The sequence below is a fragment of the Thamnophis elegans genome, chromosome 12 (genome assembly GCF_009769535.1).
Source record: "Thamnophis elegans isolate rThaEle1 chromosome 12, rThaEle1.pri, whole genome shotgun sequence".
NCBI lineage: Eukaryota > Metazoa > Chordata > Lepidosauria > Squamata > Colubridae > Thamnophis > Thamnophis elegans.
The window spans coordinates 33,697,872-33,719,409 of record NC_045552.1 but is presented as its reverse complement, the minus strand read 5'-3'; the positions used below and the strand labels follow the sequence as shown (position 1 = coordinate 33,719,409).

The following is a 21,538-nucleotide window of genomic DNA, read 5'->3' as shown; positions in this document are numbered from 1 at the left end:
TTTATCGTAAGCCTACATGAACACAATCTACAGGTAGTCCACAACTTATGACCACAATTGAGCCCCAAGTTTCTGTTCCTAAGTGAGACAGTTTTTAGGTGAGCTTTGTCCCATTTTACGAGCTTCCTTGCCACAACTGTTGTGAATCACTGCAGTTGTTAACTTAGTAACACCGTTGTTAAATGAATCTGGCTTCCCCGTTGACTTTGATCATCAGAAGGTTGAGCCTGTTCCCAGTCCTGTTTGACTCTGTGCTACGTTTGGACTTGCAAACCTAATAGGCAATTAGGTCTCTGGCCACGTTTCAAGGGAGATAAAAGTGGGTGCTTATCAACATCCCCTGAAAGACTGTCAACTCGAGCAGACCTCTGTCGGAATCTTCACAGACTATTTGTGAATCATTATGGGCTGTGAATGACCATTCTTCATAGCCATCTAAATAAAAGAGGGTTTGGGGGGCTAAGATTGTGATTTATGCTTTCTCAGGAAGCCTCGGTCAGAACAATGGCATTATTCTGTCATCTGACCATTCCCTGGGTAGCCTCTGTTCACCCTATCACCCAAGGTCATCCCCGCACCATTACCCTTACAGAAAGCATCCCCAACACAAGTTAGATGAGGATATTAGTGAGTCACACAAAGAAAATCTCTAAGAAAAAGCATTGATCCTAAGCCAATCAAACTAAAAGGATTCTGTGAAGAAAATGCTAAGGTGAACCGGACAGAAAGCAATTTGGATTCCGAAATATGTCTTAATGTCAAGTGAAATTCGTAGCCAATGAATAACTCTCTGTATCTCCCATTCAAATGCAGGTAGTCCTCAACTTACAATACTTCATTTAGTGACCATTTATAGTTACAAGGGCACTGAAAAAAGTGACATGACAGTTTTTCACACTTAATGTCTGTTGCAGTATCCCCATGGTCATGTGATCATTATTCGGATGTTTGGCAACTGACTCATCTTTATGACGATCACAATGTCCTGGAGTCAGGTGATCATCTTATGTGACCTTCTGACAAGCAAAGTCAATGGGGAAGCCCGATTCACTTAACCACCGGGTTACTGACTTAACAACTGCAATGATTCACTTTAGCAAATGTGACATGAATGGTTTATAAATGGGGCAAAACTCACTTAAATGTCTCGCTTAGCAACAAACCATTGGGGCTCAATTGTGATTGTAAGTCAAGGATTACCTGTACATTGAAGTTGTGCTTCTTAAACTTGATAACTTTAAGTTGGGTGGGTCAACCTCCAGAATTCCCCAGCTAAGTCCATGCATCTTAAAATTATGGCTGGAGAATTCTGACAGAGGAAATCCATGAATCTCAAATTACTAGCTGGGGAATTCTGGGAATTGTAATCCACACATCTTAATACACTGGCTGGGGAATTCTGGGACAAGAAGTTGATGGGTCTTAAATTTCAGGCTGGTTAATTGTGGATTTCATGCACCTTAAAATTGCTACGGTTAAGAAACATTCAGCTAAAGACATTGACTGCAAGCAGAATGTGTCTCCAGGAGAAGATTTTATGCCCATTTCCCTTGGATTCATTTAACCTCACAGAACCCTTCTGCCAACCCCATGTCAAAAATTATACCCCAGTCCTCAATAGCCAATTGGCCTTTTAGCTTCAAAGCTTGAATTTCACCTGAGCCTTAATGGCTGTGCACTTGTCCCACTGAAAGGAAAGAAAGTTCAAAATACTGCCTAAAATCTCTAAGCTTTAAGTTACTCTTTCCAGTATAATTTAATTCTTTGTGAAGCAGACACTTCAACCCACATTTTCTGAAATGAGAGGATGGACAGTAATGGAGGGCATACCACACTTCCAGACACAGCTGGTCATATGCACGAGAATGCTTTGGTTCTTCCAAATTTATTCCAAATCACAGCTAATGCATTCCTTCTCCCACAAAGGCAAGCTATTCCACTTGTTCATTGTTCTCATCCTCAGAAAATTTCTCCTTTGTTCTAGGTTCTCTCCTTAGTTAGTCTCCATCCATTGCTTCTTGTTCTACTTTCAGCTGCTTTGGAAAATAGGTTGACCCCTCTTTTTTGTGGTGGCCCCTCAAATATTGGACCACTGCTGTCATGTTGCCCCTAGTCCTTCTTTTTACTAGATTAGACATATCCAATTCCTGCAACAGTTTTTTGTGTATTTTAGCCTTCAGCTCCATAATCCTCTTTGTTGCTCTTCTCTGCACTCTTTCCAGGATCTCAACATCTTTTTTATACTGTGGTGACCAAAATTGGATGCAGCATATAAGAGTTCTTTTGCAATTTGGATAGTGTAAGAGTCTTAGAAGGGTTATGATTCCAGGGTGGTTTGGTTGGTTGGTGATTGATAGTGCATTTTACTCAAGAAGTCTTGGATAAGCAGGCCCTCATTCGGTTTTCCCCACAAAAATAACTTTGTGAGGTATGTTGAGCTTGGAGAAAAAACTTTGCTGGCTGAGTGGGGACTGGAATGTGATCCCCCCCACTGGTAGTCCATCAATATCAACACTGTGCAACCTTGCTTGTCCTTTTGCTAAAACAATGTAATTGCAATCATCAAATGATTGTGTGTCAACTCTTAGCAATCATATAGATCTTCTCCAGGAAAATCCACCTTTAACTCGGTCTTTTGGTTCTTCCAGTGGTGCAGTCCTTATCATTGTACCTGAATCCTTAACCCTTCTTTCTCCTACTTAATTAATTGATCATAAATTTAAAAATTCAGAGATGAAAGATCATAAAAATGAAGAAAGTCTGGGTCAAAAATGGGTTCTTTTTATGAAGATGTCTCTCTGGAATATAAGAAGAAAAGTGGCCAACGTTGTGCAGGAAGCAAGAACGTTAATTTCACCAATTTAAATTTATCTCAGGACAACCTACGTTGCTCAAGATGTTTGACACACAATATTTTACAACTTGGAGAGGAGATGATGTGATCTCAGGTTACCTGCTCATCAACAGCCCTCCAACCTAAGAGATGAATGAGTAATTAAATATTAGATTTGTCGGAGTATAAAATGCAAACTCAGGAGAAAGTACTTCAGCCTTTGACAATACTTCAGAGAGACCTGCTAAGTGATCCATAAGCTGTGAGGTGTAAATGTGTTAATTCTTGGCTTGGATAAAAGCTGTAGAGGCGGAACTAATTTTATGATCTTTTGATAAGATTATTGCCTACGTTAAACCTGAAGTAGAATTGTGATTTAATAAAAATACATTTTTTGCCCTATGGAGCCATTCAAAGATAAATGGCATTTAATCCCCAGAGAGACCTACTCCCGAAGGAATTTTGATAGCACAGGTGGTCCTTGATTAACAACCATTCATTTAGTGACCGTTCAAAGTTGCAACAGCACTGAAAAAAGTGACTTATGACCATTTTTCACACTTACAATTGTTCTAGTATCCCTGTGGTCACCTGATCAAAATCCAGATGCTTGGCAACAGACTCATATTTATGATGGTTGTAGCGTCCCCGGGTCATGTGATCACCTATTCAGACCTTTTAACTAGCAAAGTCAATTGGGGAGCCGGATCCACTCAACAATCGAGTGTCAGGCCTGTAGGCGGTTCCTTTTAGGATCTTTGGCCTGCCACACTCTCTATTATGTTACTATGCTTTTCCATTAGTGGGGAATTGGGAGGGGGAATAGTAAGGAGTAGAATGTGTTGTTCTCAAAATAAAATTCCTTTCTAGAAAGCCAAGGTTATCTTTTGTTCTCTACACCTCTGAGCCTGACTGGAACTGGATGGGTGGAACTGCCAGCGTGGCAGTGGGAGATTGGACCATGGGATGGACTTGTGGGTGTGAGGGCAAGATCATGAACTTTCAACTGTGTGGGGAAAACTGGGAAGCTTTCAGATTCGGGTTTCCACAGATGTGCCAACAAGACTCTCCTAATAAATTGGAACTTAGAACAATATTTTGCCTTGGACTCTGATTTAATTTTGGATGCTATTTGGAACGCTGACACTGAGTTACTAACTTATCAACTGCACTTAAGAATGCCGGGTGGACAGACTGAGGCAAGCCAAGTCTTTCAAATGCTAACAGCTTTAATGCTTAAGAGGTTGCCAAACACGGCAATTCACAACATCTCAGCTAACTGGCAACAGCTGAGTCCTGTTTGACAGCTCTTTATATATACCGGCTGTCAAACAGGTAGCCAATCAGGAGCAAGAACAACGCCCCCTAGGAAGACAGACTGGAGGGAGAACTATTGCACATAGCAACCTGTATGGGGTGGATATTTGAAGAAGTGTGCTGTTCTAGAAGTATCTACAAAAGTAAAACTCCTTTCTAATCAAAGAGCAGAATGCACCCCACTATTACACATCTTCAAGGGAGTAATTGCTAAATTACATAATAAGGAACTTTTTATATTTTTACTTCTAGCAGCTAATTAATAATTGCTCAACAGTGGAAGTTCCCTGATGATTTAATGGCTGTGAAATGGTGTACTAAAAATATAGTCGATTCTTGTTCTTAAAAAAAGTTACTGAAAGAATTTGAATATTAAGTACACAGAAGAATCAACTACATTTTTATTGGATCTATATATCTACAGAAATTGTAAATGTTATTAAAACAATGGTTTTTATTTTTTGTGAATCCTGCAATTTATGGAAACCATTAATTAATTAATTAATTAATTAATTAATCCTGATTGATACTTTTATAAAATGTACGTTTTTTTCTAAATAGAAACAAATTCAGAAACCATCTCAGGTAGGCTGGTAACTGAATAGCTTAATTAAAGGTGCAGAAAAGGGTTTTTTTAAACACACATGCTCTCCTTAACCAATCCAGGTGATGAGGGCTTGCAAGCTTTGGATATATACAAAAATCACAGGAAATCGAGAAACTAAGTAAGTGGTTCACTTAGAAGCAGCCACTTTTGAGGATTTCAAGGGTTTATGTCTGAATAGTTTTAATCAGGTTATGTTGTGGAGATTTTAGGATTTGATGGCTGTTACTCTGTTAGATGTTATTCTTGCTATTGTGACTTTAAGAAGTAAATCACATTTTCATTTTCCCTTGTTTTGGTCATGGCTATCTTGAACTTAGAAAAGGGCAGTTCTACCTTCACTGGTTCTTCATTCTTATTCTTCCTGCCTGTAAATTCTCCTCTCGGTTCTTCCATTTTCTTCCAAGGCATCTTCAGCATTGCTAAGTCTTTCTTCCATCAGTGAAAAAATAAAAGCTTCTCAGATGAAGCTGAATGAGGATTAACTTCACCTGACCTCAGGTGTGCATTGTTTGAAACTCTCCATGTTTAGCCTCTGTTTTTCTTAAGCATCTATCTAAATAAATCCTCTTAACTGCTCTTACAGCTCCACCTCATAGCCAGTAGTCCATCATGTACCATTATTGTATAATTTCTTATTGTTTGCTTGCACTCTCTTATTGCCCTGAAGAAGTCCTGTGGATTTTACTCCGCTAGCCATGGCCAACTATACAGGGCAACTGTGCTCATGTCTATTTTAAGGCCAGTGAGCCAGCGCTGTCCAAAGACTACATTTCTACAGTCATGTAACCAGGATGACATCACAGAGTACTGTGACCTTCCCACTGAAATGATACCTATTTATCGACTCACATTTGCATGCCTTCAAGCTGCTAGGTTGGCAGGACTGGAGAGAGGATGGGAGCTCACCCCGTCGCATGAACTCAGGTCTCAAGCCTGGGCTGCCGGTTCTACAGTTGACAAGCCAAACGTGTTAACCACTGGGCGACCAGACCACCCCTGTTGCCTTGAAACTTACTTATATACAAGGAATGTATTTAAATGTCAGAAAGGAACGGAAGGGTGGGATGATAGAGAGAAGCTGCCTTTTGTCCTCTCTGCAAAGTTGTTCATTTTCTTATAGCTGCTTGGCCTCCCTAGAAGAAGAGGAGGACCAGCAGAAAGGTAGATGGACAGAGGCGACAGGTGTCCTGTTGGAAGACCTAAAAAATCAGATTAGGGACAGATGGTCATGAGAAAGCCTGTCCATGTATTTGCTAAAAATTGACAATGATCTGATTACAGTCACACATAATCAATCAATAGAGGGCATGATGGCTCAGTGATTAAAGATGCTAAGTTTGTCAGCTGGAAAGCTGAAAGCCCGGGTTTGAGACCTGAGTGCTGCGTGACAAGATGAGCTCCTGTTCCTTACTTCAGCTCCTGCCCACCTAGCAGTTTGAAAGCATACAAATTCAAATAGATAAATAAGTACCACTTTGGTGGAAAGCTAACAGCAGTCCATGTGCCTCAGCACATATAATCACGCTGGCCACAAGACATGGAAGTGTCTTCAGACAACGCTGGCTAAGAAACGGAGATGAGCACCGTCCCCTAGAGTTGAAATTGACTGGATGAGGGATCAATGATCAGTCTGAATGAATTCATGCAAACTCATTCAGAGAGAGGCACGGCAGCTTATCATTTTAGGGCTTAGTATTCCTGTCCCACCTCATATCTCCAGGTTCTCAGTTAAGGAAACCTTTTTCAAGCTAGTTCTTGAGGAATTTTTTTTTTCTACCCCAGAAAGCTCAGGGATCAAAATTCCAGATTTGATGTGTTCACACTGAGCTATAAGGACTTCAGCTAGCTACCCACAATCGGACACAGTATTAAATAAATCGCTATCGCTGCCTCTAAACCAGGAGATAATCAATGGCTAAGTAAATAAGAGCACTCGAATAATCAGTGTGAGACTATTTAAAAAATCAGAAAGTCTCTTGGTTTTATTTCCCTTCCTAACTATTAGCTTGGAAGAATTGTTGTTTAGAAAAAACTGTCAGCTTCTAAAGAGAACTTCTTTACAAAACAAGTCACATTATGCATCTTATTCCCAACTGAGTGTTATTCCTAGATTTATTTAAATACCAGTGGACTGTACGTGTCTATTATTTCCTTTTCCTGCAATTTTCTGTATCCCTCTAAGTACAGCTGAGAAACAGAATCCAGAATGAATCCTTGTAGATCAAAAGTGTTATGCACAGTGGAGACCCATTTGTACCCCTAGAATATGTGTTGTTGTAAGCCTGTTTTCCTAGAAACCATTGAAGCACATTTATATAAAATAAAATAAAAAATAGCAAAGCAATAAAAAGTCATTTGAACAATAAATATTAGATTATTTTGCAGCCAATGGAAAATAGAACACCGATTGGATTAAAAAAACAGCAAAAGAAAAGCCAAACAAAAACAGATTTCTGCAACATTTCCAAGAAGAAAAGATTCCACAATTATAAGATCTACTCAGAACATCTTAAAATCTTATGTTCCCTAATGGTAGAATTTGTGTCATGTCTGCAGTTTTCCATTTTTACAGAAACTTGAAGCTAGCCTTCCAAAATTTTGAAGTTCAAAATTTATAGTGAAATCATGGAGAATGAGTTTTAATTTTTTGGAAAAATAATTAATATAAAATGCAAAAAAATGCATGTTTGGAGAAAACATCTCTCATTCATTTGATTTAATACAGAAATGGGGCAGAGCACGCTTTTAAATAAATGGATGCAAAATGGAAAATAGCTCAGTTACTCCATTATATAAGAACATAAGAAAAATATAACGGAGGCGGCCAAACACCCATTCATTTCATAACCTGATTTCTCACAGTGTCAGCCAGAAGGCAGTTCAGATCCTGAGTTTGGTAAATGATGCTTTTTTTCAAAGGCAGCTGATGCAAAGATAGACTGCGTTTGCCCAGGTTTGTTCAGGTTTAGCTTTTGCATTTTTATCTCATTTGGGGAACTTGCCTTTCCCTTGAATTTATCTGATTGTTTTCAAAAGCTGGTAGATCATCTCCAGTTTTCTGTGATGCGATAACACCTCTACTACAACATGTATGACTTTGCCAAGTGGGAATCCAACCCAGGAAAAAGTTCCAGATGCCCTCAGCAGCTGTTGCCCTTCTTGACCCCTTGAAAGATTTTGCTTAGCAGATGCAATTTTTGGTTGCAAAGTGGTTGCAGTTTAGTAGCAGGTGCAACCATTTACAAAAGTTATTTTTTAGTATTTTGTACAATTTAGGGGTGACCTAAAAATTATGAACAACTCATTCCTACCACAACCACTGATCTTTCTCATTTATCAGCCAGAAGGCTCAAATCTAGGAAGCCCCATCTGCTGCTCAACTACTTTAACAATAATTCCTAATGGAAAACCAAATGGATTGCTGAATGCCCAGACAGAGGAAGACATATAAACAACCCCATGAAAAAAGTGCCAGGCTTTCAGCTTCCATGCAGCAATGAACAATCTTGAATAGGATGCACACCTGCCAGGAGTCTCTCTATAAATGGGGCACAGCATCCTCCCCTCAGTGCGACTGCGGGGTCCCACATCAAACTGGAGATCATAAGCATGACTGGCTGTAAGCTGAGCGTATATACCAGTCCAGTATCGGATTTTTTTCATATAAGCAATGCTGCGCCGCAATGATTAGATGGCCTAAACATTAGTATTTGAACATAGATTCTTTCTAACATTCATATTATATTGCATTTTTTAAGCTAGGGGAATTATTACTATATATTGCAAATCCATGAATGATATGCCATACACTCATTCACTCACTCACTCACTCAGTCAATCGAGAGGGAGGACCAAAATGACCCGTTTAGCCTGGCCCCACCAGCTCTGCGCCCAGCTGCACCCGCTTATGATGAAGTCAGCTAGATGGAGCATGGAGGGGGAAATGAGAAAAACGGACGCTACTCACCCTTACAAAGCTGGCCGGGAACCAGCCCTCTTCATCATCGATCTGTCCCCACCACCAGTCCTTGTTGGAGGCATCGAGTACCTTGATAACGTCTCCCGCTTTAAACGCCAACTCCCGGTTGGCCATGGTGACGTGATCCCATACTGCCTCGGCACTGACAATCGAACCGCCACTGATCAGCTTGAAAGACAAACACAAGGCCCATCAGCCACATTCTCTTCCCCCAGGGAGAAAGCTACCTCCACCCGCCACCCCTGTTCGGAGAGGATGAGGACACCATGCGCCTTGCACCTGGTGGGAATGCCACTCCCTTCCTTTTGAAAGAACCCAGGGAGCTTGGGCCACCTGGCCAGGGACATTCTGTGCCCAAATAATGCCATTCAAGTCATTTCAGGGAAGACCTTTTTATAGGAATTTCTCTGCCAGACTAAGGCTGACCTCAATTAACGGCCATTCATTTAGAGACATTCAAAATTACAACACTTTGAAAAAAAGGGATTTATGACCAATCCTCAGACTTACAATCATTGAAATATCTCAGGATTAAAATTATGACACCTGATAACTGGCATGTATTTAAAATAGTTGCCACATCCTGGAAAAGTCTTGTGATCAGTATCTGCAACCTTCCCAGCTGGCTTCTAAGAAACAAAGCAAATAGGGAAGCCAAATTTGCTTAACAACTATGGCAAAAAAAGATTGTCAAGTTGGGTGTGTAACAACTGTCCTGCTTGGAAAATAGGAAATCTGGTCCCAGTTGTGTTCATAAGTCAAGGACTACCATTAGAGGCTGCAAATGAAGACACATGCAAAAAGTCACATATTTGGCATCTACCCTTGCATCCAGAAAGCTACCAAATCTGGGTTCCCACTGCGTCTTCTCTCTGAGGATTTGATATAATAGATGGAAGAATGTTTTTTTTCTGCATCATCTTTAAAAAATGGGTGGTAGGGGGATAATGAGTGCAATAAAGATTAAGCATTCCACATAAACCCAGAATACTGAATATCAGATGGGAAAGAAAAAATGGAGTATGGAACAGAATAAGCTAGCTAGTTGGTTGGCTGAAAGCCTCAACAGAATCACTCTTTAATGGGAAGGGTATTTAATTCGTTCCTCCATTTTCTACCATCTAATGCTAAGTAGCAGTAATTAATAGTGCAAGCACTATTAATATTCAGACAAGATGTAGGAGAAGAACTGGCAGGGGGAGGAGTTAAATGGGCATCAGTTTAGAATCACTACACAGACACAAGAGAACTAAGTCAACCCCTCCCTTGAATTCCATTGACACTTCTCCAGTTCTAACCAAGTGCTAACTGAGAAAATTCCTGTGCATAGGCTTTAGCAATAAATTAGTAATTTGGAACGGCTGCTTTTGGACTTGCGGGTTTTTTTTGCACATAATTTGACATAATGAAGAAATCTTAGTCTTATGAATCTTCACGCTAGTTCAAATCTCATTTCACTTCAAGTTAGGAATTTGCCATCACTTGTTTGTACTATAGATCTCTGCAACATCAAGAATGCAAGTGCTACTCAACATCTGATCTGGTGTAGGAGAAATAGTCTTCTTAGAAGACCCCTTCGTCACAACCAATCGTGAACAAGAGAGCAAGAGGCCAAGTGTCCCAAGCCACCCTCATCTTAGGATGGTCCATGACAGAATCAAAGACATCCCAAGCCATTCCATTGATTAATAGTTCTTACTGTCAGGAAATTTGTCCTTAGTTGTAGATTGGATCTCTCGTTGTTAAGTATCCATCCATTATTTCTTGTCCTGCCCTCATGTGTTTTGGAGAATAAGTCAACCCCCTCTTCTCTGTGACAGCTCCTCAAATATTGGAAGACTGCTACCAATTCATCTCTAATCCTTCTCTTCACAGACTAGACATACCCAATTCCTGCAATCATTCTCCATCTGTTTTCTCCTCCAGTTCCCTAATCATTTTTGTTGCTCTTCTCTTTCTAGAGTCTCAAACATATATTTATATTGTGGTGACCAAAACTGGATGTAGTATTCGAAGTGTGGCCTCACCAGTGCAGTATAAAGTGGTACTAACATTTCACATGCCCTTGATACTATTCCCTGTAGATATGGAGGAATAGAAAACCTGCTATAGAGTTTAGCTGACTCTACTACACTTTTTTTAAATGCAACTTTTCCACACAAAAAAATTGCACAGGGACAGGACACTTGAAGAGCATAGCAAGACAAGAAACAATGGATGGAAACTAAGCCAGTAGAGATGCAACCTAGAACTAAGCAAAAAATTCCTGACAGTGAGAACAACTAGCTAATGGGAAGAACTTGCCTTTAGAGGTTGTGAGTGCTCTATCACTGGAGCCTTTTAAGAAGGGACTGGACAGCCACTTGCCTGAAATGGTATGGGGTCTCCTGCTTGATCAGGACTTGGATTAGAAGTCCTACAAGGTCCCTTCAAACTCTATTATTCTGTTATTCTATTATTCTTATCAAGTCTTGCCAATTACGGAAATGTATTCTTCTGAAGCCATTGGTGAACTTCTTGCCTACAAATTACTTATTATTTTTCCAACATCCTTCTGGCTCTCTGCTGCAGTGTTTCTCCCCTCTTTTTCCTTCAGTGCTTTCAAAAGAAAAAATGTCAGGAAAAGTTCCCATTAGTTATTTTCAAGTTCTGTTCCCTTGTTCTCTTTCAGGCCCCTCAAGTGGAATTCCACAAGTACCACTCTCAGCAAGATCTATCAGCTGTGACCCTAGAAGCTGCTGATGCTTTTACTGCTTTTTTAAAAAGGGAGAAGAACCAAAGGCTAAAAAGAGGAGTTTAGGCAGGAGGATCTTAAAATGCAGAATTACTGCCCAGCTTTGCTAATAGAATTTGTGTGTGGAGCAGTTCCTCTACATAAAGCTGAGAAATCTATGGTCAGATAGAAGCACTAATTTTCATTCCAGGATTATTTTGACTCTTTTCAGTTGCACATCTTCATTAGTTGAAGACCATCGAGGTGGATGGACCAGGTAGAAGAAAGCGTTTTCTCTAAGATACTGTTATGGGCTCCTGCTTTCCTGCCATCATGGATCTAGAGACACTGAAGGCACCATCAGGCCACTCAGTTCATGGACAAATGTCTTGAGCTCTGTCTTTGAACACAACCTCCTTACCACATGGTTGGAAGTCACCCAATCAGCTCCAGGGGCCCTATCATCTTCAATCCAGAAAAACCCAGAACTTGTCATCTTGGCTGTCCTAAAATGGAGGGAAGTTTTTTAAAACAAAGAAAAAAACTAGGCCGCTCTCCAGAAATCTAGAAAAACATGTCTTGACCATATGTAGGTGAAGCCTTCACCTACTTTGCCACATCTTATTCACTGGATTCCCATCCTTCTGTAAGTATAACTCCATCTCCCATTACTTCACATCCAGCAACTGATTGCAATGTCCTTTCTAAGTGAAGTGAAGATAATACAATACAATACAATAGCAGAGTTGGAAGGTACCTTGGAGGTCTTCTAGTCCAACCCCCTGCCTAGGCAGGAAACCCTATACCATTGCAGACAAATGTTTATTCAATATCTTCTTAAAAACTTTCAGTATTGGAGAATTCACAACTTCTGGAGGCAACTTCTGTTCCACTGCTTAATTGTTCTAACTGTCAGGAAATTTCTCCTCAGTTCTAAGTTGCTTCTCTCCTTGATTAGTTTCCACCCATTGCTTCTTGTTCTACCCTCAGGTGCCTTGGAGAATAGTTTGACTCCCTCTTCTTTGTGGCAACCCCTGAGATATTGGACTACTGTAAGATGCCATGTTAAAGATGGGGCTCCCACTAATCTATGGCTCCACCAAGATACATGATGCCCAAGAGATCAGGATGCAGCTCCAAAGGTTTCTGGAGGAAATTGATGGCCTTCTCTCATCTCAATCAGTTTTGAGAACAGGATTCAGTACAAGGATAACAACCTTCACAAAGGCTTTAAAGATCTAGCTCTTCTGGTAGGCACCAAGCCAGGAGAATTTACTAAAATGTCGAACATCGAGTTTTTCCACAGAGTGATTGTTTTACTACAGTGGTTTTACTAAATATTGTTTTACTAAGTGGTTGTTCTGTTTTGATCTTTTAACCCTCTGGTAAGCCACCCAAAAATCACTCAGGGAGTGGAAAGCCTTAAAACTGAATAAATCATCATAATAAAATAAGTCAGAAGATTCATAAGATGATAGGTGGGGAAACAGACAGAGGAAGCTGGACAGTAGAATGGAATGAGACTTGAATTAAAGCTGAATGAAAGGAGCTTCGGGACAGTTCTTCAGGGTGACCCAGACTTATTTCCTTCAAGCTTTCCTTGTCAGTGTGGGAAATCATGGGGTGGGTGGGTGGGTGTGTAAGAAAGAGAGAGAGGGAGAGAGAGAGTCCCTGCACACACAAGGGATGGCTAATATCTAGAAAGAGATCCCCTAAGAGTGCAGAAAAGAGCAGTAAAGATGATTAGGAGACTGGAGGCTAAAACATATGAAGAACGCTTGCAGGAACTAGGTATGTCTAGTTTAGTGAAGAGGAGAACTTTTCACTAGACTAGACATGATAGCAGTGTTCCAATAGTTGAGGGCCTGCCCTAAAGAAGAGGGGGTCAACCTATTCTCCAAAACACCTAAAAGCAAGTCATGAAAAATGGATGGAAACTAATCAAGGAGAGAAGCAATCTAGAACTGAGGAGACATTTCTTGACAGTGAGAAAATTTACCCAGGGGAGCAGCTTTTCTCCAGAAATTGTGGGTGCTCCATCACTGGAGGTTTTCAAAAAGAGACTGGATAACCATTTGTCTGCAATGATAAAGGTGTCCTATCTGAACAGATGGTTGGACTAGAAGACCTCCAAAGTCCCCCCCAACTCTGTTATTCTGTTACTCTCTGACACCAGCCATGCTGGGTGAGACTTCTGGTTGCTCTCAAGCTCACACAATTCAAGGGCATCCAACCAGTCAAAAACAAAAAAATCCTTCCATTTGACAAAAAAAATCCACTGATTTCCCCTGTTCCATTCTGCCCTACTGCTCTTGGCAATCCCACCTCCCCTTCTGCTTATCTCCCCCATTGCTATTCTGAGACTGCTCTAAGGAGCAATTCAATTGCTTTGGCCTTTTGGAACATATGGGTTATTTTTAATTATTATTTGAAATGATTACAGATTGACCTTCCCTTTTCAACCCCCCACCCTTTCCCTCTGTTGCTTGGCAAGAGGCAGTGCTGAGAAGAGGACAGAAAAGCAATAATTTAGCAGTTATTTTGCCCCACACCCCCTCTCTGCAACTCTATCCTATCTTGCCTCCAGCTGCTAAGGGAAAAACTTGAGTTGAGGAAGGCATTTGTGCTTAATTACTCAACAGTTTTTTAGATCTTAGGGGACAACGCAAAACAGTTATGTGGGCATCAAAGACAAGGCTCCTTCTAACCCAGTAGGGAAGAGATAATAGAATCTGGTTGGGAGGGATCGATTGGAACAATGGAGTCCATACCCAGTGCAGAAATCCAAATTAAAAGCATCTCTGACAGCAGATGACTGTCTAACCCAGCGTTGTTCAACCTTGGCAAGTTTTTGCCACAGCATTATTTCATACTCAGTGGTAACTGAATTGTCACACAATTCTTTCTCCTTCTTGGCTTTCAAAGTACCTGAGATAAAGGGGCAGCTAGTAATTAACTTCCGGGAATGCCAGTAACGTTCCTGGCCCCTGTCGCTGCAAAGCGCCCTTGCTGGCGCGTCGCAGCTCGCTCACTCACTCCCCCACCCGTCCACACTAAGCCAGCCCAGCCTGTCACTCACTGATTGGCTGGAGTCCAGCCAATCAGTGAGCGGGCTGGAGGCAAAGCATTTAAAAGCTTCGTGCTTGACCTCCATTTGAAAATCCCCTTCACCTTCCAGGAGCTTGCTGCTTCCCCCTCAGGTAAGCAACTAAGCCCCAGCAATTCAATTTTTTGTCAATTTTAATAGATTTGTATGCTGCCCAATCCCGGAGGACTCGGGAGGCTTTGGGTGGGTGGCAGCGGCCCAGCTTTCGTGAGGGAAGGCCTTCGGGCCTTCCCTAGCGAAAGCCGCGGGCTGGCATACGCCACGCGGCCTAGCTTTCACAAGGGAAGGCCATCCATCGCGATGAGGATCTATCGCATCAGAGTTTTGCTGATTCTGCCTGCTGGTAAGTGACCTGGGTTTTTTCTTTTATTTTTTAATGTATTTTAAAATAATATTTTATTTATTGTGCATAGAATTTTTAAAAATAGTTTTACTTAAAAGTATTGAGTATAGAATATTTTAAAAATTTTACTTCAATTTATTCTGTGTGGATTCTTTTTTTTTAAATTGTCTTAGACGATTTAAAAAAAGATTCTATCCAAAATAAATTAAAATAAACCATTTTTAAAAATTCTATACTCAATACTTTGAAATGTATTGTGCGTAGAATTTTTTAAAATAGTTTTACTTAAAAGTATTGAGTGTAGAATATTTTAAAATGGTTTACTTCAATTTATTCTGTGTGGATTCTTTTTTTAAATTGTCTTAGACTATTTAAAAAAGATTCTATCCAAAATAAATTAAAATACACCATTTTTAAAAATTCTATACTCAATACTTTGAAATGTATTGTGCATAGAATTTTTTTAAATAGTTTTACTTAAAAGTATTGAGTGTAGAATATTTTAAAATGGTTTACTTCAATTTATTGTGTGTGGAAGTTTGAAATGATTACAGCATAAATTATTGCTTGTGGATTGGAATAATGGTTACAGTATACTATGGCTGGTACAATACCTTAAAATAGTTACAGTATAAATTATTGCTGGGTCTCAAAGTGGCTGCTTTTCTATGCGCAGGCCAGGTTGGTGCAAGGCAGCTTTGCCAGATTTAGTGTGTTTCACCCTCATTGTTTAGGTAATTCTGAAGCAGTTGATGGTTCTGTGATTGCCTGTCCTTTATAATTTTCCACAATGCCTTGATGGTTTTTATTCCAGTGACTGTTTTTCCTGTCCTTAGGCTTAGGAAAAAAAACTGGTTTCATTGGCAGTCTTTTTTTTTGGGGGGGGGGGGGAATTCTTATTTTTTGATGTTTTCCTGCTACTGTCATAGTTTGTGGGTGGGTGGGTGTGAGTGTGTAATGTCCCGCAGTTATCTACGCATTAATAATGATCTAGTAATATTTCCTTATACATTTTGGGGACCTTTCCCTACATAATTGGTATTTTCTTTCATACTTTTGAATTGCTAATTTCTGTTTCCCCTTAGTTGGCAATTGCTAAAACCAATCCCACGTGAAAAATTATTCAAAGCCTTCTTGATTTTAATTGTCAATTTATTTATTCCTGCATATTGTAATATTTATTCATTTACATATCTCTGTTTTTCCACTGTTGTGCAAATACAATTCCAGCAGCTGCTAACATGTATAAAATTATATATTATACTCCCTTTCAAATAGCCAACAAAATATTTCTGGTTTTAATTCCATATCTTGCTTTACGATTGCTTCTAACCACTAACTTCTGAATCGCTACTTGGACCAACCTAAGTACTAATTCCTAATTTCATATCCGATCACATGGGCGGCAAGCCACTCCCATTTGGTCACATGGGCAGCAAGCCACTCCCATCCGGTCACATGGGTGGCAAGCCACTCCCACAAAGGAGGCCATATCCACAGAGTAGGTTCCAACAATTTTTGAAACCCACCACTGGGCTGGATTAATGCATCTCAGCAAGCCGTTCTATTCCAAGGGCATGTTAGCTTTTCAGAATGATCCAAGTTGCTATTCAACAAGCCAGTTTAGAATGAAGGATAATCCCAGTCAATCTTAATTCAATAAACAGTCCTGATACTAAATGCTTTTCTCCCACAGATTTTATTATGGTTGATCACAGAGTCAGATAGAAGTTTAGACTAGATTTGGCATTTTTATCAGCCTATCTAGTCCTTCCGAAGAACCTGGGATACGCAGATGTTGATGTTTCATGGTGTTAAGTTATTGTTGCAGTATGTTTTCAATCTCTGTATATTTGTGATGTAAGCATCTTTTCTTCCAGCAGTTCTACATCCTTGGTTGCTTAGCCCAGTGTTTTTCAACCTTTTTGTGCAAAGGCACACTTTTTTCATGAAAAAAAATCACGAGGCACACCACCATTAGAAAATGTTAAAAAAATTTAACTCTGTGCCTATATTGACTATATATAAAGTGTTTTTCCCACGGCACACCTTACACTATGTCACGGCACACTAGTGTACCGTGGCACAGTGGTTGAAAAACACTGGCTTAGCCAACAGTCCTGAATCTTATAGCCCATTTGTCACCAGAGGTCCAGAAACTCCAACACCTAGTGTGGTCCTTTTTGACCAGGATGACAACTGAGCCAATATGGGTTTCTGTAACTTATATCTCCCCATGTTGTCTATGGTCACAAGTGGTGGCACAGTAGTTAGAATGCAGTAATGCAGGCTAACTCACAGCTCACTCCAAGAGTTTGATTCTGACGGGCTCAAGGTTGACTCAGCCTTCCATCCATCTGAGGTGGGTAAAATGAGGATCCAGATCGTTGGGGGCAAGAGGCTGACTCTGTAAACCATTTAGAAAGTGCTGTAAAGCACTATAAAGTGATATATGTCTAAGTGGTCTTAGTATGAGAGAGACACTCTTGGTCTGGCTCCTCTGGTGAGACCTGTCCAATATTGTTGAACCTCTGGCATAGCTGTCATCTACCTTAGAACACACAAATCTCATAACCACATCAAGGTGGTGCCTTACCACCTTTATTATTTATTAAATGTATATACTGCTCATCTCATGGTTTGAGGTAACTCTGAGTGGCTTACAATCTAATAAAGACTATGGATATAAAAACCATTATAAATATAAAACTATTAAAATTTAGACATCTTGGACCTTTGGAATACAAAGGTAGTTTGGAATGCCAACCTTTTGTGTAAAAGCAATGTGATTTAGAACATCTGGGGACACCAAAAGCCAACATGATCACTGTTCCCTCTAAGGTGCGCGCCTGCGCGGCTGCGCACGTTGCAAGAAATCCCCGCGCAGAAGTTTTTATCTGCCGCGCAGAGATTTCTTAAGGAAACGTGTGGAAGTCCTTTGCAGGCGGCTACAACTGAATCCGGCAGTGCTGTTGCCTGTTGGAGAAGGAGGAGGCGAACTAGCCTGCCACTACCGCCCACCGCCAGCCCCGCTGCTCTTCCCGCCCCCTTCTCAGCCCCACAGTCCAGCAGTCACAGCAAAAGCAGCCCCGGGTCTCCGCTGCCGCTCCCCGCATTTTCTGGACGGGGTCTCGCAGGAAGGAATCCCCTCTCCAAGGGATCCCCATCCAGAAAATGCGGGGAGCGGCAGCAGAGCCCCGGGGCTGCTTCTGCTGCGACCGCTGGACTGTGGGGCTGGGAAGGGGGCGGGAAGAGCGGCGGGGCTGGCGGTGGCTGGCGGTGGCCGGCGGTGGCAGGCTGGTTCGCCTCCTCCTCCTCCTCCAACAGCACTGCCGGATTTCCGCCTAACGCTGCGGGGGCGCCAGCGGGAGCTTTGGCGGCTTCACCTCAGCCGCAGCGCTGGGCAGCAAATGTGTTGGTGCTGTTGGAGGAGGAGGAGGAGGAGGAGGAGGAGGCGGAGGCAGCAATAGCACCTGAGGACAGGACAAGAACCAATGGAAACTTGTCAGGAGACTCAAGCTGGAAATAAGGAGAAATCTGACAGTAAGAACAATTAAAATCAATGGAATCTTAATTCATTTGCTACAGGTTTTCAAAAGACTGGAGGGCCATTTGTCTCAGATGATATAAAGACTCCTACCTTGGACAAGGGGCTGGACTAGAAGACCTCCAGTATCCCTTCTGATTCTATGATTTTAAAAACCACAAGCTTTTTACAGCTCGCTTGCAACTTTACCAAATTTAATTCAGCCATTTCCTTTTGTTATTAAATGGGTATTGCTAGTTCAATGCACATGCACTCCACTTTTAAGATGCTGAAAAAATCCCCATGACCTGCAACAAAATTCATTCTTCTACTCTTATCTTGCCCTAACTTCTGATAGGTTCCTGAAATATAGATCTATAAAATTTAGTGAAAATATCTATTTTAATACAGACTCGTAAAACAGATTGGGACAAATGACATTAGTGCTCTGGGATAATAGCAGGTTTACTCTATTTGGATTTTCAGATAAAAGGTATCTTTTGTGCTAAGTTCTAACAATGTAGTTCTCTAATGTAACTATGAAACAGTCCAAATATATAATTCCCCTCAGGGAGGAATTCTGGGAGTTGAAGTCCACAAGTCTTAAAGCTGTCACATTTGAAGACCCCTGGGTTTTTTTTTCCCTAAAGGGTTAGGGTGCAAGGGTCTTGTAACAACAGCTTTAAGACTTGCGTGCTTCAAATGCCAGACTTTCTGAGCCAACATTTTGGTTGCTAAGCAGGAGCGTTGTTAAGTGATACTGATATTATATAACACTTTTAATTAAGCGGGTACCTTGAATAAACATAACTTTGAGTTTAAAATAATACTGATTTTGTTGTTGTCTTAGGTGACATATGTGAAAAAAATTCAGGTGCTCAGGCATGAAAATATGCCGCTCAAACACTATACTTTTCCGCTCACACTGAAAAAAAATTAGAGGGAACATTGAACATGATATATCCTGGAAGCTCAAGACAAAGGGATACACAATAGAATAGAGACTAACAGAGTTGGAAGCAACCTTGGAGGTCTTCTAATCCAACCAACTGCTCAAGCAGGGGACTCTGCCCAGGACAGGTACCTGTCCATCTACTCTTGAAAACCTCCACTGATGGAGCACCCATAACTTTTGGAAGTCATTGTTCTTACTGATTAATTATTTTCACTCATGGTAAATGTCTCCTTCGTTCCAGGTTGGATCTGTCTTTAATAAGCTTTCATCTACTACTTCTTGTGAGAGGTATTATTCGGCCAGTTCTGACAGGTTCTGGAGAACCGGTAGCGAAATTTTGAGTAATTCGGAGAACCAGCAAATAGGCTCGCCTCCCCCCCCCCCACTGCCTCCCAACTCATCTTCTTTTGTTGCCCTGAACAGGAGAACGGAACTGGAAAGCAGGTTAGTGGGGAGGGGAGGAAATGGGGATTTTGCAGTATCCTTTCTCTGTCATGACCACAAAGCCACGCCCACAGAACCGGTAGTAAAAAATTTGAATCCCACCACTGCTTCTTATCCTGCCATCAGGCGCTTTGGAGAATAGGTTGAACCCCACTTCTTTGTGGCAGCCCCTTAAATATTGGAATAACAGAAGATGGAAGATGTTATCATGTCACCGCTAGTCCTTCTCTTCATTAGATGATCATCCAATTCCCAGAACCAGGCAATCATGGCTTATTTCCTATGACTCAAAACAACTATCAAGCGCAGTTGCCATTAATTACCCAATTTTCAATTAATTTGTCTACTCCCCCCTTTAATGCCAGTTAACCTGATGATCACGGCTTTCACCTCTAGACTATTTTAGAGGGTCTTCATTGGTGATTGTGCACGAAATCAGAAGCAGGACAAAGTAAAAGAAATAGCTAACTGAATCCACTCGTAATCCTAAAAATCTAATTGTTACTGACTAGCTCCATGATGGCAAAGTGATCTCACCTTTGGTCTCACCTCTTGATATAACTTTCAAGATAAAAGATGATTAGGTGATTAGGCAGAATATATATTTCTTCAGGTAATTGCCACCACGACTGCCACCCAGACGGAAGAAAGCAAGCCTGATATTGATGTTAAAAGCAGAAGAAACTCTGTTCACATCAGTCCTGCCTTCATTTTCTCCTATTCCTAAATAATTGAATGATCTACGGCAGAGGTTCTCAACCCCCACCCCATCCTTGGACCAGCACCGGTCCGCAACACGCCAGCAACTGGGCTGCACAAAGAAGTGAAGCCCCATCCGCCCTTCTGCAGACAGAAAATAAAACCATGGGCCCTTTCTCCATGGAACCGGTCCCTGGTGCCCCAAAGTTTGGGGGGGCACTTGGTCTACGGAGATTCCACCAAAATAGAAAGTTTGGGGGGAGAAAGCTGAATTGTGGCGCTATACTTTCATTATTTTGAACCCCGGAGGATTGAGAGAAGGTGGTTGAATTCCTTGAAAATAGCAAGATCAATGTACAAAGAGCAGAAGGAAAAAGGTACAAAGAAATCCTGACCTCAGCAGCCATTCTGATGAGCTACATACAATCCAAAAGAGCCGTGTGACCTTAAGGGCCACCTTGTAGTTCTCAGAGCATCCCGAGGTTCTGCCACCAACCCTCCCTTGCAAATCAAGTTATTTTCAGTAGAATCATTTTTTTTGCATCCCCCACCCTTACTACATTGCAAACAGGGTGTGAAGCTTCTGCAAGGCTTAAGGCACAGCCATTTGGGATTTATTTTATTTATTAATTTTATATTATCATATTTAGAAACTACCCATCTCCCTCACCGAGAGATCCTGGGCAGTATACAAATAGGATGTTAAAAAAATATAAAACATTTTAAAAAAATACAAAACACTGAGTATAAAAGTTTAAAATAAGGCAAGAAAACATAAAATGTGACATTAGAAATTAGGGTTGTAGGCCCTTCCTCCAAACAGGTCAGGTCAGGATCCAAGACAAAGGCAGGAGAATGAAGCATTTTGACTTAATGGAATATAAATTCAATTCAAATTGTTTATATGCAACTAAGTCTCCTTTTCCTAGATTTCAGTGTTAGATATTCACCCTATCTACAGTGGTTTCCATCAAGGTCCTCTGTTCCGGTGGGAACAGAGGTTTAATCCTATTGGT

The 21,538-nt window shown here is 41.0% G+C and overlaps 1 protein-coding gene across 10 annotated transcripts in view; it reads right to left on the bottom strand.

Moving 5' to 3' along the window:
• ARHGEF9 (Cdc42 guanine nucleotide exchange factor 9) overlaps positions 1–21,538 on the bottom strand; it is a 384,837-nt gene that overhangs the window by 118,444 nt on the left and 244,855 nt on the right. For 9 of the 10 annotated variants that reach the window (XM_032228177.1, XM_032228179.1, XM_032228180.1 and 6 more), the window contains one exon: positions 8,725–8,904. In XM_032228177.1, coding sequence (XP_032084068.1) covers positions 8,725–8,904 — 180 coding nt within the window. Of the gene's footprint in view, positions 1–8,724; positions 8,905–11,870; positions 11,956–21,538 lie in introns of all 10 variants that reach the window. The other variant, XM_032228181.1, reaches the window with a different exon arrangement.